Below are 25,913 nucleotides of genomic sequence, written 5' to 3' on the forward strand. Positions count from 1 at the left end.
TGACCCTTGTTGTTCAAAACTAGGGAACGAGCAGGGTCCATCTTCTGCCACTTCACTACGAACAGAGGACAAAGAAAACCAACTATTTTGTGTTTTATACTGGCCTACACGCTGTTCACTTGTTTAACAGACGAGACACTGAGCTGAAATGGGAAGAATCCACCTCTCTGCAGCTGCAGAGGGAACTTCTAACACAAGCCTATTCTGAAAACCGAAAAAAACATTTCTTTTTTTGGTGCTTTGCTAGCCCAGCAGCTGGACTTTCTGTCAGAAGCAATTCCTGGTTTCTTAGAATTTATTAATCTATTCATATAACTCGAAAGGTTCAGCTTTAATAGGGGTTTGTCATCATTGTAAGTGTATTTAAAATCTTTGAATACAAGCGTTCAAATTATTTTTAAGTGCTGACCAGCCGAGTTTACACAGTTCCTTTGAAAAATTGATGCTGTAGAGGGGATGTCCAGCCTTGCTGGAGGGCTTCAGAAACCTGTTCTCGTTTGCTCGTCCTTTCATACTGAGCGTTTTTTGGCTCCGAGGAGTCTTCTCACCTGCCCACGTTACGCTGACTCCACCGTTTAACTATTAAATACACGTAATGATGAGATACAGAAGCTCACTCACTAGTTTCTTATATTTTGGGTTTTTATGTTTTTTTTTTTTTTCTAAATTAATGGCCCAGCACACTCCATGCTTTTTGAACAGACCTTTGGCAGGCTCGAGAGCATATGCAAACGCAGACATTTGTTTTCTAGGCTTAGCAAAACACGCTGAGTTGGTTATTTACCAAACCCTACAATAAAAGGCGGCTATAACCACACCTTTTTGGTCTGCAGATTATTTTTCCCATATGTAAGGCGAGGATATTACCATCTATTTAACAGAAGGGAGCTTGCAATAAAGACAAAGACACCACGCCTTTCTGGTCGGAATATTATTCGTTCCTTATGCAGGCGAGCACATTAACATCTTTACCATAAAGCTCCAGACCAAAGCCCAGACACGCAAGGGGAGGCCAAAGTTTTGTTTTTAAACTGGCTAGACTTATGCAAGAAGTATTGCATTGGCTGGACCCCATTTCCTTTGCCCAATATAGTTTCATACAAAAACGGAGACGTTTGAGTACGGAGCCAGCTGTATCATTCCTGCGCGGTGCCAGAAGAGAAACAGATTCCAGGAAAACTGCCTCTTCAGGCTGCTGGGACCTGGGCGTTTAAAGCCGCACGATAGAAAAGAAAGCGCGACGGTACCGCTCGCTCGCATTTTTGAGACGGTCGCAATCAGCGATGCGGCACGTTAACCTCCTCACGAAACCCAAGCCGTGTGGAAAAAGTTACTTCTAGGAAAGTTATTAAGCTGTAAAAACCACGAGAGCTGATTTTAAGCTCTCAAAGAGGCATTGTAAAGGAGAAGCAGAAAAAAAATGCTAATCGGGAGGGGAAATCTAAATATTTTGTGACTTAACTTTAGGAGACCTAAACAACGCCACGAATGTGAACGTTAATTACATTTCAAGGGCTCCGATTAAAGCTCCAGGAGCTTGGTTTTCAGTTTGCAAGCAGTTCCCGTCAGTTGGTTTTCCTTACGCATATTAAGGGCTTTTGCATGAAAGCAGGAATTTTTTTTTGGTCAGGAGTCAGTCTGGTTTTTTTTGCTGCTTATTGCTCACCTGAAGTCATAAAACACCAAAACGGCATCAGGACTGTTAAATCAACAACGATCAAGTGCCTGTTTCTCATAAATGCATCCTCCTCGACGGAAAGGAAGAAAGGAAAGCGACCAGGAGTAACCTTGCTCCCAGTCAGAAGCCATCTGGAGGATGTTTGAACCCAAATCGTGCTCGTCTTTTCTGAGGACTGTGCAGAACAGGCACTGGTCCTGCTCTTTGAACCAACCCAAAAGGATATTTGCCCCGTTACCCGCTATCCCTGAGACTCAGGCCCGGTACATTTTACACGCTTTGGGTTTGAAAAGCCGCACAAACTACAGCACGAGGAGCTGCTGTTTGTGACCGGCACATGAGCGTTCGTGCAGCCTCAAATCTGCACATGGCCGCCCTTCAAGGCACAGGCAGCAAAGAGCCCGTCCCAGCGCACGCTCTCACAAGAAGCTCCAGCTGATCTGAGATGGGATCTCCTTCCTAAAAGGTTCTCCTGTCCTTTTCCCCGCCTCCAGACGTTCTCACGCCCTTCCTCGTGCCGGCGCTGGCACCCATACAGCTTGTGCAGTCAGCCGGCTCGGCTCATCCCAAACACTTTGTTTTCCTTTCGGTAAAGCAAGTTTTCCAGCCAGATCAGTTTTGCTGCCTGATGATGGGATCACCGCTTCCAAGGACAGCGGGGTCAGGTCAGCTTAGGCTGCTCACGAAAATGAGCTTTAAGACAGGCCAGCGTTTATACACCCGGCGCCTCCTTCAGCCGAGTAATCACCTCCAAATCCTCAGAAGACGGACTTCAGGAAGAAGCATTTAAGAACAGAAACCCACTGAAGGTTCAATACAGATTGTTGTATTTGAGAAAAAAAAAAAAAAAGAAATGAAAAAAGCACCTTCCAGCTACAGCCTCAGTGGCTCAGGAAGTATCTGCCTGGCCAGGTAGCAAGGGGAAGGGGGTGACTTTCCTTCCCCTCCGCGTTCCCATTCCTGCTTTTGTCGCAGGCGCCACCAGGGGTTTACTCACCAGGGTGAAGTCCCAGTGGGGGCCTGGAGTCAGAAAGGTGAAAGAGCTGCCTCGCCTCAGGGGATACCTGCGGGTAGAAAAAAGGAGTAAGGTAAGTGATGTACGGGGTGCTGTATTAATTGATAACCGACATCTGCTCTGCACAGCCTCGACGGTATCGTAGGCCTTCAGCTCCTAGCCCAGGAGTCTTGAAGACAATGAGGCGGCCGTGTTTGGGAAGGAGAGACCAAAGGGATGCCAGCGTTCCCTGGGCCAACTGCAGGTGTTGGCCCAAAAATCCCGATTTCTTACAGTCAGCAGCACCGTGAGACAGAGGCAGGCAGAACCCTCCCACCGGGCCCTACAGGCTGGTCAGGAAGAATCTCTCTCTCCGACCACAGATCTGCCAATTATTTTAAATCTGACCAAGAGGAAGGATAAAATAATAACAGTAATAATAAAAACGAATCGTATCGCGACCTCATTTGCCAAGGTTAATGAAGCTGAAATGAAAGGAAGCAACAAACGGCACCTCTGACAACGCGGCCTTGTAGTTTCCCACAAAATTACAAGCAGGAATTGAGTCGTGGTCTTTCATTAAGTCATTCTCCATCCAAGAAAAGCCAAACCACCAGAAAGTAATCCATACAATGGACCGTTTGTCTAATCCTTGCTCTTTGAACAACGGTAAACGAATTGCCTTATGCAAGGCATTTATTGTGCTAGCACGGAGTTAAGCAAACAAGTTACGTTCCAGCTTTCACTGTCTGGTGGACTTAAGGTATGTTTCCAGCAACAATTTTTTAAAGCTTATTCTGGCCCTAGTGCGGAGAAGCGTTTTTCTCAGTCACTGGGTTTCTGCATGTAGAATTTTAGTCCCAAATGGGCCATGTTTTTTTTTTCCAAAGGCAGCCAGCTGCAGCACCAAACGGGGAGAAGATTTCGCCTCTGCTGTCAAAAAATCAGAGGGAAAAGGCACCTCCCCGCCAGCTGCACCTTTCTTCTTTGTACTGAGATCCCCCAGGATTTTCAAAAACCTGGAAATAATGTAGGAATGCAAAGCCTTCCGAGTTTCAGAGGCCTTACACACCAGCATAGCTGAAAATTCATCTCACGGGGTATTAGGAGCGCTTCACGTCAGCAGCTTTCCGTAGCAGGAGAGAAAAAGCATTTGTCTGTAAAAGGTTTGTGCAGGGTGCGGTGTTCCGGGTTGGTATTTGGAAAAAATAAGTCAGCCGCCCAGAAAATACTTTTGCACTTCTAGCAGCCGATGCAGAGCACCGAGATAAATGTTTTGGGAGGTGCATCTGACTCCAAGGAGGATGTGAAGGAGTACAGGATGCTTTTGGTGACGAGGCAAATGTTTTATGCGGCAGCTGTAGGCCATGGACATCACACGGGTGAGATTTTTAGCACTCCCCCCCCCACCCCAGAAGCGAGTTTTTATGCTGGCCCTTTGCTTCGGATACTCCTGTTAATACGAGTGACACCGGATTTTACTTCCCGAGGTGACATCCAACCAAGGGGTGAACGCCCGAGCTGGTTCTGCGCTGCTGCCCCCGGGAAGGCAGCGGATTTAGTTGCTTGAGACGACGCAGGGAGATGACCCTAAACTGCTACCAGGCACCTGGAACCAAGATGATGGAGTGCAAGAAGGGCCTCTTGTCTTCCCTCCCTGTCTGGGGCGAGGGAATGGGGCTGCTGGTCCTAACAGGCTGCAGCAGACGTCAGCAGAAAATGCTGATCCGGACAGGGAGCTACCTGAGGTGGCGTGGGATAGAGCAACAAACACATCCCCGCGGCTTCTGGGGAGGCCAACGGCCCCTCGGGAGCTGCTGAGGGAGCGTTTTACCTGTGCCAAGGGTTTGTGCGAGGCAGTGGCAAGGTGAGAGGTGAGGGCAGCATCCACAGTGGAAAAATCAGGAAGCCGGAACACTCGGAGTGGTTAGAATACTAAATACGCCATAACCATCTAAATATATAGATAGATAAAATACCTGAAATATATATAAAAAAATAAGCTTTTTCAAAACGCCATACGCACAAACGACAACTTACATAAACCCAGAGGAAAATATTCCTCAGACCGCACGGCTTTCGGTACCTCTGGAGCAGCCAAGACATTTAAATGCAATTGCTTTGTCTGTGAGAGCGCTCCAGGAAGGAAAGTGGCATTTCCAAGAGCTGCATACTAGGACACGGGATGGAGAAGAATCCTCTAGAAGGGAACATTCTTTGGGATTTAGAAGAGTACATACCGCTCGGGGAGAGAAAAAAACAATCTGGGAAGGAGCATTGGATTTCTTTGAAATTTAAACTAGAGTTTAAAAGCGAGTTTTTCTCTCACGAGAAAGAAAAATCCTCGCTGTTTAATCCCAACCTGCTGAGCTGCCCAGACTCAAATTTACGAGCTTGATTAAACCTTCCTCGATTGCAGCTAGAAAAGCAGAGAGATAATTAATGGTCTGCAAACCGTGCCCTGCACAGCCAGACAGAGCCACCAGGCTCAGCCGAAGGCCGGCAGCTTTCTCGCTGGGAAGCAGGAGCATGATTTTATTCCACCCATCTCGATCTCTGGCAGCAGAGTTGGCAAATGGTGGCCTGGAAGGCACGTGAGGCTTGCAGAGCGTCATCCTAGTAGGGACAGGGGCTGCTGCTGCTGTCCTGCGGGTGCCAGAAGGGCCAAAGTGGGTGACAGAGGGGTCCAGTGTGGACCTGCCACGGGGGACAAGCGGGACAGTTTGGCCCGGCTGCGTCCCTGCGCTCAGTTTCCAACCAAACAGGGATTTTATAGGCTTTAGTCAAATACCTCTTTTCAAGAAAGCTCAGATTTAAAGGTATTCTGTACAATCACCGTGTCCTCTGGCGCTCACGGGTTTAACGATCACTGCAGCTTTCCAGTTACCGTCCAACACATCTCATTTCAATTAGAGAGCCAGTAAATGGGATTTTAATCCGAAGCAGCGTTTTGTTCTGGCCTGCACGTTATAAGGCAGCGGGCCTCACCGGGCTGCCTATCTACGCAGCATTTCATTTCCCCCTCTGCTCGAGCTGGGGTAGGAATTGCCAGGCTGATTGCGTGAGATGCGCCCTGGCCTCCCCTTGGAACAGGATTTTCTCAGGGTCTCTCGGGAATCCGCCTGACAGCACCTTCCAAAACCAGCCTGCAGGGACGATCAGCCAGGTGTTAACATCTCCAGTGGTCACTAAGAGGACTCAGTCAAGAGAAGGGGGCAAAGTGGAAATCAGGAGCTGCTTCTTCCCATGGGCTGCCAACACCTCTGGTGGTCTGGGAGCCGGAATTCCCTAATTTCTCGCTATCACAGCCATTTCCCAGCTATCTTCTGTTAACAGGAACCTCCTGTGGTGCAAAGAGCCCTTGCTGCACCTCCTTCCTTGGCAGGTCTTTGGCCAAGCAGGGAGCCACGATCCAGGAACTGCCCACAGTGGCACACGGACAGATGTCGAGGGTGGCAGATCTTCTACGAAGTGGGGAAGAGACATTTAGGAACAAAGCCCAACGGCCTCCAAAGCCTCATCACGCGTCATCGTGGCATCCCCTCTCCAGTCACCACTTGCTATCCAAGCCTCGAAGTACCACTCAAGCAGAGACCATCGTGATGACTGCAGGCAGAATCGCTCCATTTTGTCCTCCGGATCTGCCTGGAGCTTCTTGCTCCAGCCTCCAAAGCTCTCCAGGAGCACAGAGCCAACCGTAGCCCACGCGTACGATGTGCAAACGGATGACTCACGCCCGGGCATCCCTTGCAAGGTCACTCCAAGAACGTGAGGCCGATTCTGCTCAGAGAAAGGTCAGCGATGACCGCAGGAGAAGGCCTGGAAGTTTTACCTAGCGCATCGCGCAACGCAACGTGAAAAGAAGCAGGGCTGCGTGACGGAGCTCTGCGCTGTCGGGCACTGCTCAAAACAGCGCCTGATTAATTGGAAGAAGCGCAGAGTGGCCGGGATGTAATGTTTTAGCTCCTGAAGACAGCAGAATAAAGCGTCGCGCCGGTGCCAACGCTTGGATGTAGTTAATTGCTGTGTTTACAGCAAAGCTGTTGCAACAGCCCCGTTGCAGGGACGTCCACAGAAATTCCTGCTGTGTCACCCAAACGAAGCCTGAAGTCGGGCTCTGTCATTTCCTGGGTTTCTTAAAAAAAAACAACAGATTCTTCTTGACAGACCGTCCCCAGCGTCGTTTTCTTGTTTATGACAGGAAGAGCAGAGACAAGGAAAGAGGCTGGGTCCTTATCTCACCAGGGCTCAAGCAAGCAGAAAGAGTTAATTGTAGCTAGCCAACGCCTTCCAGCGATGCAGAACTTCGGGGCTATGAAGATTGCGCGAACAGCCGAAAATAATTTGCTAGATGTAAAACATTGCGGCAACACGTTGGCAAAGAAAACCTCTCCGGGCCAAAAGCAGGGGAGGGGCAAAAGCATTGAGACTGTACAGAAAGAACAAACAATTCTGTTTTGGTACCCTCTGTTTGCTTTGAGAAATGAATGTTCCAGGCTGCTTACCAGCAAGCGATGATACTGCCGCCGTGCCAAGCGTAAATCTTTCCACAGCCTGCTAAAATCAAGACTGCCATGTTGGTGGTCCATAAAGAGGTTAGGAAATATTTCTGAGCTGAAACAAAAAGAGCGCGTGTAATTTATAATATTCTCAAGCTGGCCTGCAAAGAGGTTTAATTTAGGAAAGCAGCTTCTTGCTGGAAACTCCTGAGCCCCAAACCTGTTCGGCGACATAGCAGGGAAGGAGATGAGGCCCCAATAATCTTAATAGAGGAAGTTTGGGTGATTTAGTAGATAACATTTTGATAAAGGCGAGCGGGCAGGCTCCATTGTTTCACAGCGAGGCCAGGCTCAGGAAACAGTCATTGTTTGCCGCCTTCCTTGAATAAACACCAGGAGCCTCTCGCTGGCACAGCCCCGCGCGGATGCAGCAAGGGCAGCAGGCAGGCAGCTGAATCCATCCGCAGAACTTCATTTCGCGGTTGCTGGTTCCCTTCCGAGCTTCATCCTGCTTCAAGTTTGGAAGGGAGAGGTCAACAGCGGCAAAAAAACCACCTCGTCTTAAATCACTCGATCAAAAAAAGCAAACGTTTCTGTCAAACGGTTTACACTGCGTGGCTTCTCGGAGGCCTTTTTATTGTTTGCCTCATGCAGGAGCAGATTTTTCTCGTTTGGACTTTGGCTTGAGTTTTTGAGGAAGAATAAATGAGGTCGGGGGGGGGGTAGACAAAAAGAGACAAAAGACGTCCACAAAGGGCGCGCTGGAGGAGATGCCCATTAGTCAGAGCAGAGGACAAAGCACAGAGGAGCCTCGCTCATCAGGTTAGGGCGACTTCCCTTTAATGCTATTTGAGACGTTTCTCTCTGCCTCCTTACTGTAAATCCGCACAGCCTAGTCAGCACCCTTCGACAGCCTGCGCTCTTTCTGGACTTGTTTTTGATGACTTCTCCAGGAAACTGCAGCAACGCTTTGATCTGGCAGTTCCCTTCACTTTCTGAAGTTCCAAAATACATTCTTCAGACTGGGCAGCAGTCGTGTGTTTCCTTCCCCTCTGACTTCCAACCACCCCCCCCCCCCCTTTTTTTTTTGCTGTGTTTTCGGTGCAAGCTGTTCTTAAATATAAACCACTTGTGCCAGTTAAGCACCGAGATGCTGAATGCACCAGGTTAAAAGCCTCCTGCCAGACAAGCCAGCCCCGCTGCCGGACCCCGTTTTGAACGACAAGAACAGAAAGCTCCACAAAGAGCCTTTTGAATGTTAACGTGAAGCTTTTCTGTAGGCAAAAAAAAAGCAAGCCTCTGGATTTCCAACTTCATATCGTTAATATTTCCACTTCAACGATATCCAGAGGCCTCGGCCAGCCCTAGAGGCCTCCCAAGCACTGTGCAAACAAACGCTGAGTAAGGGCGCTTCCAGCACTGCTTGTCACGGTTCCTTATCTTGAAAAGCTCCAGGGAAGAAAGCCTTACTTGGAGAAAAACCTATTGACAGACGTTTTAAATATCTAAAAGCCAGACAGGGGAGCTCCCTGCTTCAATGGCCACGAGGGAAATGGTGCCGACGAACTCCGAACTCTGGGTTTGGAGTTCAAGTTTGCTCCTCGGTCGTGAAAAGGGAAGGGGATGAGCACAGCCCTAATCACACGATGCCCTGAGCACGAGGGTGACGGGCTCGCTCTCTGGAATTAAGGTTTAGCAAGCTGCAGGAACTTGCTGGCAGCATTGCATTTTGCAACACCGGTGCAGTCAGTGACTCTAGCAGCTCTCAGCCATGCAGGGCCAGCAGCGAGCGCAGCAGCCATCGGAGCCCCTTCGAGCCATCTTGGACGGGACCGAGCCCCGCTGCTGCTCAGCTGAGAACTCCTTGTACTTTGTCAGACGCTCTGGAATTGCTATTATTTCGTTCTTTCGTGTTGGAACAGCCCCTAAAGGAAGCGCCTCCAGACACACTCCGGGCAGGTTCGAGCTATACAAAGAACATTTAATTCGTAAGCGGTTTTATGAAGTTGAGCGCAGACTGCAGGGGAAGCCTGGTTTTCCATTTTGGAAGCGTTCGCCCCTCACAGCTCGCGGCGGATTATTGCCGTTTGTCTGAAGAAGCAATCAACGGCAGCGCTGAACGCGAGCAGATAAGCGCCGAGGAGATGACCCGGGCGCTGATATCCTGAAATAATCACACGTCTGACCTCCTGAGCTGCGCGCTCTTGGCTCTCTGCAGCCAACACCGCGGAGCCTGGTTTCATCTGAGGATCGAAGTGCTATCTTTTCACCACAGACTTCCCTTATGAGCCAGGCATCTTCCTTCCAGCCTCCCTCCAGACTTCCCGCCCCAGCCGCGCGTCTGCTCCCCGTCAAAGCCCACGAACGCCAAGCTCCCGGCGCTGTCGCTACAACTTTTCTGCGGGAGAACGAAAAGGGCAGAACGCGGCCGGGTCTCCTCTCCCCCTAATCCCACCCCAAGCATTTTCCAGCTGCTGAGATCACTTCGACGCTCACGCTCAGCACGTGGGGGCGTTTTCAAAGACTTCTCTGGTGCAATGACGCACTGCAGCGCACCATCGGCGGGGCAGCGAAATGAAAATGCTTCACAATAGCCTCTTGTGATGATCAGTTGTCAGAGCGCTGTTGCAACCACCGAGTTTACCAGGTGACCGTGCAAACATTTGCGTTGGCCCAACGGAGATGGCAATCACGAGCCTGGCGAGGAAAACCTTTGGTCTGCTGGCGCGCCGAGACAACGCTCCGCGCCTGCTCGAGCCACCTGCAGCCGCGGCCTAAGGTCACCCCGGAAGGCTCGCGCAAAGGTGGCGAGGAGCTGATGGCAACCCCCTCCATGAGCCCGTGCTGCCACAAGCAAGCCGAGAGCACAGAGAGCAGCACGGCGTGGCTCTTACGGGGCGTGGGAAGGAGCTGGAAGCTCTGCAGCCCTCAGCACCAACACCTTCCTGGCCTCATAGCATGGCCAGTTCCTCAACCCCGCACTCATCTTTGCCTCCACCTGTGCCCTGCGCGCAGGTATTTTGCTTGCGAGCACGTCAGAGGGGGATTAAAGCAAGAAGCCGTCGTTAGAAAGAGAAAACTTGCATTCCTCTTCATAGAGGCCAAGGGAGAGCTCCCGACAGAGCAGCCGTCTCCCGCTGCATGATGAAACACACGCGGCGTGAAGTCCGTCTGCCCGCAGCACGGAGCTATTTGCGCTCCCCTTTCCAGAGCTATGATGTAAATGCTTAAATGGGGGGGGAGGACTTCAGGGCGAAGCAGTGCAGCTGCTGATAAAATATCCTGCTTGTCAGCAGCCATGCAAGCGCCCTGGCCGCTGCAGGAGCGTCTCTGGCAGAAGGGCGCAGCTCCCCGTGGCACAGCCGTCGCAGCCCCAGCTCGCAAGCCGCCGGGTTTCGCGCACGGGGCTCTTGTCAATCAGATAAATCCTCGCGATTAAAAAGCGGCAACAGAAATACAAGCGCCCCACTGCCACATGCCGAACCTTGGCTCCCCTCTGCCTGCGGCGGGCGTAGCCAGGTCTCATCTGTCAGCCCCTGATGCGAGGCGGCCGCCCAGGCTCCCCTGTCACTCCTGCGGGGGGCTGACACCTCCGGCCAGGCATTTTAAGCTGCCTCGGCCGTGCCCCGGAGGCGCCTCTCCTTCTGCGTGACTCCAGGGGAACCCTGGGCGAGGCTCAGGTTTGAGCAATTGGCTTTTAGGTGACCGGAGTTAGGGGATACGAAGCTCCCGGGTGGTGTTTCGGAGGTACTGGTTGGCAAAGTGTCTCGTTGGAGCCCAAATAAAAGGGATGTTGTTTATAACAGACTGGTCCTAAACCCTTTTTGGACTCAGTCGCGTCACCCCAGCTGTACGGGTGGTAGCACGTTCCTCTAAAGCCCACCTGAAGGTATCTCTAGGACTTTGATCTAAATAATTCAGAGCCCCTTCAGCAGTTTTGGTCCTAAGTTCAGGACGGAGCTGCGCTTCCCTGAGGACCCACCATCACGGCAAATCAATGTAGACTTCCCAGTAGAGAGTCGTTAACTTAACGTCACCAGGTGATACACCACGAGCACACAACCCAACGCCAATAAACGTTTAGATCATGTTCAAGGAGGAAAGGGAAAGGAAGGAAATGTAAACAGCAATGCTTACAGAAGAGCACCGTGTCAGAGGGACGAGACCTGACGATAAGGATGCTTTCGCGGTGTTTTTATGAAGCAAAGTCAAGGCCGCCAGCTCTGCACGCTTTAACGAAGCGCAGACCTTTTCACATTAGCTCACCTGACGTTTAATCCCACAAAAACCACGCTCCCGAGGGCTCCAAGTGAACTTTCAGCTTTTCGAACATTTCCAGGCAGGGAGCAAAAGGTTCCAAGTTCAGCTGAAACCGGCTGCACTTAAAATATAACTATTTCCACTTAACATCGCCCCCGGAGCCCCTTCCCCTCTGGTACCTATTTTGAATGCTCCCAGGGGACAGCCGGTCGGGACAGAGGACTTGCGGGTGCCCAGAAGCCATGGGAGCGAGCCTCGTCACCTCGCAGCCGTGCCAGCCCAGGAGGACCTCGTCGCTTCAAATCCAGACGGCTATTTCGAGTTCGTGTGGGAACCGAGCTCGACCCAATAAATATTTCAAGTCATCACGAGAGAACAGTCAAGGAAACATACATTTTAATGCTGACATGCACAAACTTTTCTCTTTTTTTAAAAAAAAAATATCCCTAAGCAGCTATACAAACAAACGTTTGCTGCAAACCGTGTCTTTGCAGCCCCTGGTGTGAGTTCTGCCCCTGGCAGGGCCCAAGGAACAGCAATTAACACGGCGCAACAAGTCACTGCACGGTGCCCACACATCACCGCGCCCTGCAGAAACACGAGCCGGTCCCACTGGTGATTCGGGTGGGCTTGTGTTTCACCGAGCACTATCGTCTGCTTAAGCTGCACACGCGTGTATAAAAAAGTTACTAAAACCCAGCTGAAATGGGGCTGCTTGCCTGTAGCAGCACGGCTCGAGGCTCTCACGAGAGCAGGGGACCCGTAAGAGCAGCGGTAGCGCCACGTGTGCGTTTGAAGGAAGCCTCCCAGCCTTTGCTACAGCGCCCGCACGGGGACTCAGCAGCACTGGCTGGATATGCTCGTCATTATTTATGATTCACGAGAAAAGCAAACCGCCTAAACCGCAGGACTTGGCCTGAGTTAATCGAAGCCAGCACTTTTTGTCCTGCTCGGGGCAGTTCTGCAGAAGCGCCGCAACACAGCTGGGGTGGGCGCAGAGCGACGCACACCCAGTTTTGGAGGAAGGGAGCTGGTGTAACAACTAACCCATGGCAATCCTTGCCCAAGAGCTACAAGGTGGAACTAGAAATAAAGTTCCCAAAGCCTTGGAAGAGATTTACGGGGGGCCGCTAAGCAGACAACCCCAAAACTGCTGGAGATCAGGGGTGGTATGGGAAAAAGGAGCATCATAAACACAGTCCTGACCCTGCTCTTCCCTCAGTGCCCAGAAACAGCGCATTAGGTCAGAGGGACGCTCGGGCTGAATCAGCTCCTATGTTCTTAAGAAAGTTCACCTCCTCCTCCTCATCTTTGGCAGGGCTATAAAAAGATGCCCCGCGTTGCTCTGGAGGCTGAAGGCGATTAGCGCTGATCCCACGGGGGAGAAAAAGACCCAGGGGAGGGAGAGATTGGGGCGGGCAGGGTAAAGCCAGCAGCAGTCTAGGAACTGCTAGCCTGGTTCCTAGACTCCAAATAAATAAATAAATAAATAAATTAGAGCTGTAGGAAAAACAGAAAAGGAGACAAGAGAGAAAATAATGGGAAAATAGCACGGAGCGAGGAGCTGGGCAGGAAATGGCTGCAGGGTGGAGCTGCGTAATGTAATGTCTATACAATTTAAGGGTAAGTCTGTAAGAGAAACAGACCTCAGCGAGTGGGTGGTAAGGCAGCCCTGAGTGACTTCACATTTTAAATATTTAAACATTACAAGGGCTTGAAGGTGTACTTTGCTATTACAAAAGGGATTGTTTAAGGCTTTTACTTTTTGCAGGGGCAGTCCCTTTCATTCTTTTCTTACCAAATGTAAGGATAAGTAAACACATTTAGCGCTGATAGCCCAGGCAGCTCTGCAAGCCAGTAACAAATCGAGCCGTGCCGAGTTGACACAGGCCAGGAACCACCCCGGGAGAATTTATTTTCACAAACAAGGCTTGCAGTGTTTCATTAAATTCATTTAAAGCACTTTACCTAGCGCACCCTCTGCGCTTCGGCAAGGCGCTCGTCTCCTTTCAGGGAGACCACCTCTCTTCAAACTATTTTAACCTTTAACAACCTTCCCCCCCGGGGGAATTTGGAGGCTGCAGCTTCGCTTCTCATGCAGCGTTTTGGGAGCTTCAGCAGTGGGGCACAGCTGAAATGGGTCCAAAAGGCTGGTGCCTGTGCCTGACCTAAGCCTGTAGCCCTCCAGCTCCCACCATAAAACCACAACGATGCTTCTCAGTCCTCCCTGGAGGTGCTGAGGAGCACATTTCATGATGTACCCTCACCCTCTGCTCTTTTCTGCCACTGGAAAAACATGAGGGGTGTATCAGCTCTGAAATGACTCGGTTCCAGTCCTGGAAGGCAATTTCCAGTTGGAGATCTTTTCTTTTCCCCTCACCTGGCCAATTTAGCTCGGTTTGCATGTGTACGGCAGCAGAGACGGGGTTAGACCTCAGTGCTCTTGGTGGAAACGACAGCCTCTGGTGCCGTACGTGGCCCTGGGAGTTGTAGAGGCAGCAGCAGATAAGGAACAGAGTAATGACAGGCCTGCGAGGAGAGGAAGAGAGCTTGAAACTCAGACAACATAATACAGCGAGGGATTAAGAAATCAGGGAAAATGCAGATGCTGCAGTAGACAAGGAACCGCTGCCTCCAGGGATGATTTTATGGATGCTGGCAGGGAAAGGCCGCTGCTCGGCGGCCAAGGCAGACACAGGAGCTAGCATGATGAGAAGGGGAGGAGAGCTCAGCCACGAGCCTCTAATCTCTTTCCACGGGAGAAGTACAAATACACCTGAAGCCTGCCTTCAAGCCTTCAGCAGAGCAGGAATGAGGTTTTTATAGAAGCACTGTAGCCGTTCCCAGTTATTACAACCAACAAACAAACCACCCACACACAAAATAAACCTCTGAGTGCAAGGCAAACAAACAGCACCTCCCTCGAAAGAACAGCCAGCCTGTAGAGGAGAGAAAGTCTGCTAGACACGACCACAGGAAACCCGTTATTAAAGCTCACTCGGCTCAACCCGTGGTTATTCATGTTCTGGAGCACATTCTTGGACAGTTAGTACAAAGATTACTGTGTCTCTCCTGAAGATTATCCTAAAGCAACTGTTTGCACAAAGGGAGTTGAGATCGGTTCCAGTGCAATCCCGAATCCGCCCCCTTCTGCGTACGAATCGGTATTGCAACGGCCCCGCCGCACGCGCTCGACGCAAAGAGATGATCACGAGCAAATTAAATGTCAAAAACCACCCGGGAGGTGCTTTAGTCAGCTGAAATTGAAGGCAGCAACACCCCACGTTATGTTTTTAAACTGGGCTCAGTAAGGAGGGCCTGATGCACCGATAAGGACCGTTGCACCGCCAGCACCGCGCATCTCAGCACTTCCCTGCTACAGGGAGCACTTCTTCTCCACCTGTTGATATGGCACAAGTTAAAACACCGACCCATCTGAGCGATGTAAAGCACCTCGGGGAAGGGGACGTGACAGTGCCGGCAGCTGGCAGGCTTCTAGGCGGGCGAGCCAGAGGCCGGGCTGTGTTGTGGTTAGCAGACATGTCGCTGAAAGTCAGCACTTGTGCAGCAGCCTCCGTCTGTCGTGAACTGCTCCGAGTTTCGGGGCCAAGCCCTCTGTAAAACAGTTACAACATCAGCTGCTCAGACCCGCTGCGGAGCTTTCGAAAGATCGCCGTGTAAAGTGCAAAGTCCCACGAAACCAACGCAAACGAGAGCCGTGGAGGACGTTGAGGATGGGCCACTAATTAGTGAACGCTTCATAGCACTCTGGGTGATGTTTTTGATGTTTTCCAGCCAGTTTCAGGGACTCCTGAACACAAATGCCATTAAAAAACACAACCATGGAAATTCAATCACTTCAGCTCGCTTGGAAACCTTGCAGCTAGAGGTTTAAACTGATATGGAAGCAGTTGCAGAGTCTTAAGACCTTTCTTTACATGTGTGTGGGTGGGAAATGAGCTTAAGTCTATGCAACAGACTTCTGTGGTCTCTCTGATGCTGAGACTAACACATCCCGGGCTGTCAGCAACAAACCTGGAACCACCCAGGCAACTTCACAGAAGAGCTTTTAAGTGAAGAGACAGGTGATGAACGCTCCCGGCCCTGCTGTGTTCCTGCTCCAGACCACCCACGTGCCCAAATGTGTTCATGTGCTTCGCTTCCCCGCTTGCTTTCCTCCCCCCCCCCCCCCGAGTCATTTTAGAGCTCACTGAGCCCAAATGGTTTAGGAAAAGGACACTGTCAGCAGACAGCGTGTCAGGAACGATTATTAATTGTGTGGGGAATGGAAAAAGGACACTCAGCAGCAGCAGTCAACAAATTACTTCCCTTTTTCCTGGGTGGGGAAGCACTGGACCATTGGACTCGCTGAAGTTAAATTAATTCCAAACGCAGGTCGATTTATTGTAAATATTAAGCTCAAATTTAAACACTCCGGTTGTGCCTCGGGGTGAGAGTGAAGGGAGATCTGTTTCCCAATGCAGAGGTGACACCTAGAGGAAGAGGGTTTCATTGCGCGCTTGGCAGTTCTTGAAGAGACCGAAAAAAAGAAATCAGAAAGCTCGGCCTGAAGCAGCGTTTGCAGCGGTTCTGGTGTGTCCCTACTTCCACGCTAGGACCTTTCCCGTGTGTGCTCCAACACAGGAGGACAACAGAGCAAGAAGAAAGCTCCTGGTGGAGAGGAGATCGTACGTTGCACAGCATCAGTGGGATGCAAATAGTGCTAAGCTGTGTCTAGGATGGCAGCCCAGGAGGGCCCAGACCCCCCAGCAGCAGATAAGCTGGTTTATGCCTTTCCTAATCGACCTTGCCTCTGTTCCCCAGACTCAAACCCCACACATTTATCTTTTTAAACCTCTCCCTCTCCACTTTACACATCCTGAACTATCTCAGCCACGCAGGTGGGGATAAAAAGACAGCCAAGCACGGGCCAGCTCCAAAGGAAGCCAGGCGACTTCACTGCCAGTCCCTGGAACAACTTGCTAAAACACGCAGGGAAACTTCAGCCACGGTTGTTGTTCCTCCTCCACATTAGGCAGGGCCGCCCCAGATTTGCAATTCTAATCACGTTCCTAGCTTCAAGCCTTTTTTGGTGTCTGTTTGCCACGGCTTCACCAAAACAAACAAGGAGAATAAAGGTGAGCAGCAAAGCATCCAAATAGGGCAGGGATGAGGGTTGCAACACGAAGCCTGCAAGACCGTGGCTGCACAGATGTGCTTTACACCCCCGCTCGCGGGTGTGAATTACTCTTTTGGAGAAGTTGTCGACAAGCACGGGGTCCTGCGCAAGGAACAAAAACTGTCACGTCCACCTGGGACCCCTCCAAGCATCTGGGAGGTCTGAGATAACCCGTGCCTTTTCCCTCCTGGGTGTCCGTCCCAGCTTTAATTTCTGGGAAGACTTCAAAGTAACCCTAAATGAAATTGCCCGAGGAGGACAAGGCACCAGGAAGCCAAGGCCTGTGATCAAGCCTGCCTTCCTGACCATTTGCAGGTAAAGCTGAAGCTTTGGTCAGACAATTGCTTGCAATTACGTTAAACATTTAATCAGGTACTTCCCCCTCTCACCAGGATGTGGTAACTGGGGGACCACCAACCCCACGGCACTGCGGCGTTGAAGAGATTTGCTGACAAGCTGTAATTCCTGGTGCGGAGGAACTGCAGAGTGCTTTACGCTTCTCACAGCAAAGGCAGGAGGTACGACTGAATCAACAAAGCTGCAAAACTTAAATGGTTAAAAGCACAAGGTAAGTGTTCCGGCAAGTCAATACTGTGTGAATACCGTGTGAAATTGTGGCTGCTTTCCAGGAAGTTTGCTGAGTACAAAAGCTGGGAAGCAAAGAAGATGCACAGCCAGGAGGACAAAGTTAGTGACCATTTAAAATACTGTTTGGAAGCAAGTCCCAAACCATCACCTGCTGTTTTCTCCAGCTCGTTGAGTATGCTAATGGTGTGTCAGGGTTTAGTTTGGAAGAGCAATCTCATTCCTAAGCTCACGCCTGCAGCCTTTGCGTTCAGGGCTTGTCAGGAGGTGACAAAGTCACGCTGCCCGCACGTGGCTGCGAGGACCAGCACGAAGCGTCAGTTTTCTTCTACCGCATTTACCAAAGGCTCACTTCTCCATGGCTCCCCACTGCATGAAGGATTACTTCCTAATCCGGAGTATTTTACAGCTCTGCTTTAGCATGGAGCTGTCTGTAGCTTCATCTAGCACATAAACTAATTCCAGCATTCGCTTTCACGTCAGGTTCTTAGAAGACCCTTCGATTACAGCAGTAAAGGCACCAGCTTCGCCTTCTGGACGCTAAACAGGGACCCACACCGTGTAAAACACACCATCTTCAGGAACAGCTCCAATGCAAACACGAATACCTGTTACTTGAGTGCAGAGTTTTGAAATTCAAATGAGGACTCGGCGTATTCCGAATGCTTATTTCAGCTCTCCAAAAGCAGACAAGCATTACCAGTATAAAAGGAACACAAGTAATGAAATTTCATCAGGATCCCCAGGAACTGTCCATATGATTTTTTTTTAAGTGCTGTCTAATCTTCATTCCACTGATTTATAATGGGGGTGGAAAAGGCTCTTGGATCCTCATTAACTGCTTTACCTCAGCAGCAGCATCGCCAGGTGCTTCTTCCTCACGGATTATTTTGTAGGGAAAATTTCAGAAAATGATTTTCTTTCTCTCACCCCGCTAACTTCCCACTTGGTTCATCTCTTGCTAATCGCATTCCTTTCGGGGAAGAGTTCTTCCTTCCACAAATTATTCACAGGGCTGCCTTATCACTGCTTTCCTCTCTCAGGCATTTGGAAATTTTCCTTTAAGTTCCATCGCTGCGGGGGTTTGACACTCAGCAGAAACCCCGTGTTTCCTGCTGTTTCTTCAGAGCAAGCACGCAGATGATAGCGGATTCAAAGCTGATGCAGAAACCAAAGCATAAAATAAACTGGCAGACCTGACAGGAAGGGAAGAGAAGGGAGGAAGGGGAGAAAAAACAAAGACAAGGAGCATCTTCAGCCAACTGATAACAGAGCTGGAAAACAAGCATTGATGGTAAGGGTGAAGATTTTCCAGTATCCAGAGAGGAAATCCTTGCGAGTCAGCCAAGATGTGAAGTAACTGCGACTTGCAAGTGGCCTGGCACTTGAAATGAATCCGTTGGATGAAGCACTCTAGGGTAAAATCCTGTAACAGGGTAAAATCCTGGGATTTCCCAGGAATTTTGCCATCAGTTTCAGCGAGGTCATATATTTATCTGCACATTGCTTTAAAAAAAGTGCTAAGATTTAAAGAGAAAAGCATTGGAAATATTTAGTGGGCTTTTCAGCACAGTAGAGAAATCAGACAATGAAGACAGCTTCTCAGTACAGTAAAGTCCAGAAGAAATTGGGTGAAATTCTAGGTCCACCCCAGCTTTACAGCCTAAGCTGCCTTTCACCAGCTGGCCTAGTTCAGGTGCTTTCAGAGGCTCCCCGAGCTGTTTGCTTACTGCCACAAACTGCAACATCCTCTACCACCACCACCAGATACCACTCCCATGGTTACCACCTAATATTACGTATATAAAACAATACATTTTTATATAAAATATCTACGTTGATTATTATATAAATATATTTACACACACACTTTAAAGCCAGACAGCCCCAGCTGACTCCTCCAAGCCTCCGGCAAAGACGAGCCCCTGTTTGGGAATCCTGCATTTATAAAATTAAGTTAATTGGCAAGCACTAATTCAAACAATGATCGTCTTCCTACCGAAAGATTCACAGGCTGCAACCACTAAGCATGCACACTAAAGTGTGCTGTGATGTCAGTAATTATTTTATATTCCTCTTGTATTATTGCATTAAAAGAAACTGCTCCCGTGAAGGGGAACAGCTTGGCAGATTTATTACTTCTGAAAAGCCAAAGGGGACTTCAAGTGCTGGACTTCAGCGTTGGCACTTCTCAAAAATGGTCTAAGATGTTTGCTCACATCCTTCCACGTGTCAGTGGTTCTCAAAATTCAGCGCTGAGGAAGAAGAAACCTTTTAATACTAATGGGCTGGGTTTTACCGCCCGGAAAATTGAAACCAAAAGGAATTAAGCAAAAGCTTTGTGTTACAACAGAAACTGGAAGCCTTGACATCCGTTGTGATGCCAAAGCAAAGAGCAGCACTCGCTCAGTAGGGAAGGGAATGATGCAAACCCTTAAAGGTGTGCACAGATCTGGTATATGCAAGCTGGACCTCACAGTGGAAGCTGATGTCCCATAAATTCTGTTAATGGAAAAGCAGCACTGTCTCCTTCTCCCAAACACATGAACGCCTCCTCTTCAGCCCATACAAGCTCTCCTATCCGCATGACAGGCAATTTCGTAGGTTAACAACAATCCTGCCCCTACTTGACATGCCCAGCACTGCATTAAACTCCCTCACATCCCATTTCTGCGGAGGAGCAGAAGGGCTTTGAGGCTGTCAGTTCTCCTCGCCCCCTTCAGCGATTTGCTAAATACCCGAGGAGGGAGCACCACCTGTGGCAAACATCGATCCCCGCTGGTCCTACAGCAGGCTCTGAGATGCTGGCAGGCACACCAACAAGAACATGAGCTTTGCTGGCTACCACCTGGAAATTTGCATTCCAGCATGTGAAAATGAATGCCAGGGGACTTGATAATCAGAAGCTTTAGGGGTCCACCAGAGCAGGAAAGGATTTTGCAGGCAGTTTTTGCATATTCCATTGCTACTTCAATTTAGAAAATGCTTTATCAAGCCAAACTTCCCAGTTCTTTTCAGTCTGAGCTCTTGAACTCTAGAAGAGAAGCTGGAAGTTTAAACTCTTTCCAAGAGGGAAGGGCAAGCAGTGGGAGCTGGTGGAATATTTCAAGCTCAATGGTTTCAAGGCTCGTGTGTGAAGCTAGAGTAGTCAGGGAAGGAGCTACACCCTGAGTCTATGTTGATTTTAGATCCACTTGGCACCACAGAAAGCACCAAAGCACCAGCATGTTGGTCTGAAGTGCTGGCTCCACGTTCTGGTTAGAGCTCAAGTCCGTACAATCCCTCCTCACCCAGCAGAGATGCGAGCGCAAGGTCTGCTACTTTCTGGAGGTGAGGAGATTACAGGTCAGGAGGCAAGACGACTTCGGCATGACTTGGCCCTCACGCTTAAGCATGTGTCAAAAACTTGTTCTTGCAACAAAGTCTTTAGGGAAACAAACAGAGCCTTTCCCAACAGCTCAACTCTGCTCACTGTTCGGATACACCAGGCCTTTATCTGCTTTATGACTGATTTAACACTTTCCCTGACTTCATGTAAAATAAAGACGATCTTTATGTTGTCTCTGGTGCACCAGAGAGCCCACAGGATGCAGTCAAGACATGCAGAGTCTCCTCAACAAAGATAACTGCAGAGGATGCCTGCATTGCATCTCATTTGTAAGAGTTCACTAAAATGATTCTCCTCATTTGTAGTCCACCCTCCCCGGCCAGATCAGCAGGACTGTAAGAATTAGTTTATTTTTCTCAGCCTTTCCCTGCAGAAGCAGGGCTACTTGTTTCATAAAGCTCTTTACATTTCACTCTGAGACCACCTATGCTATTGATTTTTCACCTCTTCCTTCCCAAGCAGATTTCAGATCAACGATCGCAACCGGTTAAACGCGGGGTTTGTAGCAAGAAGGCACGAAGCAGACATTTTGTAGGCTCTACTGCACTGTTGCGTGCAGCTGCAGAGAACCATGCCCCTGCTGCATTCCTATCCACACACACAATTGGTGCGAAAGATTGTTAAAGTGCTCCTTCCAAAACGACAAACTCTTTGATGCCAGGAAAGGGATACTTATCTCTGCTGCAAGTGCATTTGATAAAGTGTTTTTTTTTTTTTTTTCCCCTTCAGAAAAACTGCACCTGCTTTTAAGTAAGGGCCAAAAGAGTGAGGTTTTCTGCCCATCACACCAAACCACGCCGCTACCGTGGGCTCACACCAACCTTTGCCTACACCAAGATCAGAAGAGATACCTAGAGTTTGGAACATCCCTTACTGGGGAAAGAGTATTTCACTGGGTGCCAAGGCACTGGAGGGATCATTATCATCAAGGGGCCACGCTGACAGGAGAGATGCTAGCCTTATCTTTTGACTCACAGGCCTGAAGCTGGCCGGGCTCGGCAAAAACGTTTCATCTTCCTCCACCGCGAGCTTCTTATCTGATGGGTGCCTTCTGCAAGGCATCCGCGATGAGCTTGCCCTGAAAATATTAATTGCAGCGCTAATAGCTAGGATTAAGCAAATGGATGCTGAGGATAATCATTTGTGAGTAAAGATAATTATTTGGTAAGTGTAGCATGACTTCTGTTTTACAAGACAATAACAAGCCAGGCTATCATCAGCGCGTAGTAATTAAGAGAATTAAGAGACTGGTGTTGCTCCCAATCAACGTTCACATAAAGGGAAGCTGAGGGCTGAAAGCTACCCTCGGTTTTAACAACTGCCTGGTGGCGTTTGCCATGGAGTTTGGGAAAGCAGCAGTGCTGTGTTTTAGAAAAAGCAAGATTTGAGAAACCTCCTTCATTTCCAGCACCTCCAAGCACCAGAGCCTTTGTTCCTTGCAGGAAAACACCAGCTACAAGACCGTTCCCTCGCACCAGCCGGGCTTAGTAGGTGTCCAGCAGGGTCAGGATTACATTCCAGTTTGCTACAAGAACACTGTACTGGATTTTAATAAGCTTTCAGAAACTCTGAGCACAGGGAAAGATAAAAATGACTACAAAAAGCTACTAGATATTTCACTAAAGGAAATCTGAAACCAGTCTATACAGGAAGGAAACAGTAACTAAATTACCACTATAAATGTAAAGCCCCTCAGTTTTGGGGAGCTTTCTTCTTAGCTCTCTGCCAGCTGTTGAAATGTTGCAGAGTTCTTGCACAAAGAAGAGCTGAAAATAAACACAAAGTACACACAAGCGAGACCTTAAGCCTTAAAAAACCCATCCTGGTTGGATTTTTGTGTACTGCTGTCCCACTATCAGCATTCTCTTAAAACTTCAGGCTGAGGCCCGGACACGGTTCAGGTGTGTGTTCCTGCAGCATCGCCCATCTCCTGGGAACTCTGATCTAGGGCCCGTGGCAGCACAAGCGACTGAAGTGGGTGCGTTTTTGCATACCGTGCCTTGAACGCACTCGAACCCAGACACGGCCTGCTTTTGGAAGAAAACAGTGGTAACATGAGAGCCTCTAGACATTTTGTGAAAGCTGCGCTGTAGCTTCCAATTATGCTCAAGTGATGCATTTTAATAACTACCTTCTTCAGTGGAGCAAAAGTTTCCATTTGTGCTAACTTTGAAGTGATAATAGTAAGGAACAGTGTAGGTTTGCGCTCCTCATTATTATTTTACCAGTCCAAGAAAGTCTGATGGAATACAGGCTTTAATCACAACTGAGATCAAGAGCAAGCAAACACTCACTGCAGAAAAGCCATAATTAGGGAGAAGAAAGGCAAGAGGTATCGCCATCAAAACCACGTCGCCTTCCACGGAGCGTTAGGTCACAGGCCAGCAAACGACTGCCTTGAAACAGGCTCCGTGTGCGCACTGAATAAACACAAGCCGAGTGAAGAGCTCGCAGTAAACCACGTAGAACAAGTGGGTGATCACAGAAGACTTAAAGAGCTTTTTTAAATATGTAAACATCATTTGGGAAGGGCTCTCTTCAGCTGTTTCTAAACCCCATCTTTCTGTGTGGACAGGCAGATTCTTTGCTGCCCGGGAAGCCTCCTCCTGACAAACATCCCATGGGGGCTGCAGTGAGGGCTCCTGCTCTGCACAGCACCTCTCCAGCGAGAGGCCACCAAGAAAATCTGTCCGTTTCCTTGCAAGCTGAATGCAGCAACCCCACAGCCGTAGGGAAAGTGGTTTAGCCACTGACTGAACGCAAAGCTTTGCTTTCTCGGGTGCTGCTTCAATAGAAGACTCAGCCAGGCAGCTCACCCTGCAGCCACAGCATGAGCGGGACCACTGCAAGGAAAGCAGCAGGAAGGGAGTTGGTTGGGGGAATGCAGGCCCTCTCCACCCATCTGGCAGGAGTGGAGCTGTGGCATCAATGGGAAGGCACAGATTGATGCTGTCAGTCTCCTCCGGCACCTGCTGCTGCTCTGCCAAGCTCCGTTGTCAGCCTCCTCTGCTCATCTCGCCAGGCAGCAGCTGCTTGTCCTGCCTTTCTCTACCCAACACCATCCAGCCTGCCTCAGACCTCAAGGGCTTCATGTGACGCCACCCTCGTTCACACAACCGAGCATCTTTTCCATCTTCCACGCTAACGTGAGCCACATAAAAACACGTTTCTTTCATCCTTCCATCCCAAGGCAGCCATTTAATTGAGGTTAATCCCATTTGAATAACTCCTGAGAACTGATGGGTGCGATGACAATGTTTACAAGTGCACGAACATCCAACTCCTCCCTCCCCGCTGCAGATAGCTCGTCTCAAAGCGGCACAGCACTGGCACTTGGTTCCAACTGCACTGTCTTTGTAGGTCTGGGACCCTGGGACAGGCACAACACCGCGTGAGAATCACAGGATCAAAGAGCACCAGAGCACAAGACGCAGCCTCTAGAGAAGGGGAGCTGAAGCTAGAGGACATGACAATCCAGCTGCCCTGAAATTCTGCTCAGCACAGCAGAATTTCAGCCCTGCGCAACCACCCCTGGCTGCTTTTGCAGTATGAAAGCTGCAGAACGTTTCTGAACGGTTAGACTGCGGACAAGGGACAAGAAAATTTCACAGGTTGGAGGTACCCGTCTCGTCCTGCGGGCTGCTGGGCCACCCCTGCTGCAGGCTGCTCCTTCCCAGTGCCAGCCTCCTGCAGCTTGGCAGGAGATCCATGCGAGATGCAAGTTGGGGTTAGATAGCACGTCTGGGGCAGGAGAGAGGACTCAGTTTTGTGTTACCTCAGCAGAGATAACACTGACATGTCCCTGAGCTGTCAGCCTCACCTGGATTCACCCCAGCACTAGATATATGAAGATGGGAACAAGATTACAAAGCAAACAAAACCCCCAACAAGGTTTCTTTTGCCCATCCCAGGAGCCTACCTGCAGTTTCTTTGCCACTTTCTAGCTACCGAAGCCAGGGCCACGAGGTTCAGAGCAATATTGCCCCTAATTCTGGGTCAGAAATTAGCTGCCAGCTGAGCAAAAAGTCTTCCTGGTAAATCCATCGTCCCCTCCCACCTCAGGACTGCTCTGGGCACACTCCTCATTTCTCTGTTCGGAGAAATTACCTCCTCTGATGGCATTTTAAACGTGATTAACATCGTCATGCAACAGCTACAGTGGTACTGCTGAGAGGGGAAGATACAAAGGGAAAAGACGACTTTAAAGCAGACCCCAAATCACAGCTCCTAGAAGGAATATTCCCAGTTGCATGAAGTCACTGTCTAGCATGCTACCAACCGTCTCCTCCCTTTTTAGGCACAGCTCTGAGGTTACACAGACAAGCGGCCGGCTCCAAATGCTGCCCAAGCCGCCCCCCTTCGCACCTCCCTGGCCGTACACCCCTCTTTCGGGAGGGTGAGCAATTCTTCGGCACCACAGAAGCAAAACTCGCTTGCTAAAAAAGGTAAACTAATAAATAAAAAAACAAACTGAGCCAGTCTGAGACTGCTCAGGAATGTCATAGTCGTGAGGGTCTAAGGGTACAAAAGCAAGGCAGCGCGTGTGAGGGGACACGTCTAATAAAGGATATTACCTCGCCCTCAAACACTGCTGAATGTATTTCGTGCATTCACAGGCTTTCAACCAGAGGCCCCAGGCCTGCAACTGGAGCTGTTTGCGCCTGGAGAGATACTTGACTAAAATCAGCCTGGTGGGCATGGGACTCCTCCTCCGCGGTCAGGTTACAGGGCTGGAGACAAAGGGCTTTTTCATGCCTGGGTGTGCTCGCGCTCGCGAGTGCTGCAAATCAACAGGGGGAGAGGTAATCCATCGCGCGTATGTTGAAATCGATTTAAATTCGAGCGTAGAAGCACTTGCCTGGGGAGCAGGGGGCTTTGCTGAAGTGCTCAGTGGGGTTTTCCCAGGGACCCAGCAGCGTTCAGCACCCCGGCTCGTGGCTCTTCCATCCAGAGGAGCCCTGAGTCCGAGGCGTCCACGCTGGCTGCAGCAGGTGGATAGGTGCTGTCACAGCCAAGAGGGGGGAAATGGCTCACTAACCTCACAAGGTCTGCCTGGTTTCAAGCTCAGGGATCCAGCCCTGCAGCGGGACCGCTCAAAAATAAGCCACATTTTTGTGCATCGGGTTAAAAACCTGTTCCCGGATGGTTATTCTCTCCCTCTGTTTGCCAGCTCTCCGGATTGGAAGGGATTAAACAACTTAAATTAAACGTTACAAGTGGTTTACTCTCGACTATTCAGATGGGAAAACCACAGCAAGCAGGCTAAGGGCTCACAGTCAGTACTTGCGAGGCTCCGTCGGGATACTGGGTCCAGCTTTTGGCCTCCCAGC

The 25,913-nt window shown here is 49.8% G+C and overlaps 1 protein-coding gene across 2 annotated transcripts in view; it reads right to left on the reverse strand.

Moving 5' to 3' along the window:
- Window positions 1–25,913, reverse strand: part of NET1 (neuroepithelial cell transforming 1) — a 47,370-nt gene that overhangs the window by 19,011 nt on the left and 2,446 nt on the right. The window contains exons 1-2 of one of the 2 annotated variants that reach the window (XM_035309996.1): window positions 7,178–7,263; window positions 2,676–2,742 (exon numbers count right to left, since the gene is read on the reverse strand). In XM_035309996.1, coding sequence (XP_035165887.1) covers window positions 2,676–2,742; window positions 7,178–7,248 — 138 coding nt within the window. In that variant the 5' untranslated portion in view covers window positions 7,249–7,263. Of the gene's footprint in view, window positions 1–2,675; window positions 2,743–7,177; window positions 7,264–25,913 lie in introns of those variants that run through there. The other variant, XM_035309989.1, reaches the window with a different exon arrangement.

This window comes from Oxyura jamaicensis, chromosome 1 (assembly GCF_011077185.1).
Source record: "Oxyura jamaicensis isolate SHBP4307 breed ruddy duck chromosome 1, BPBGC_Ojam_1.0, whole genome shotgun sequence".
In the NCBI taxonomy this organism is placed as follows: domain Eukaryota; kingdom Metazoa; phylum Chordata; class Aves; order Anseriformes; family Anatidae; genus Oxyura; species Oxyura jamaicensis.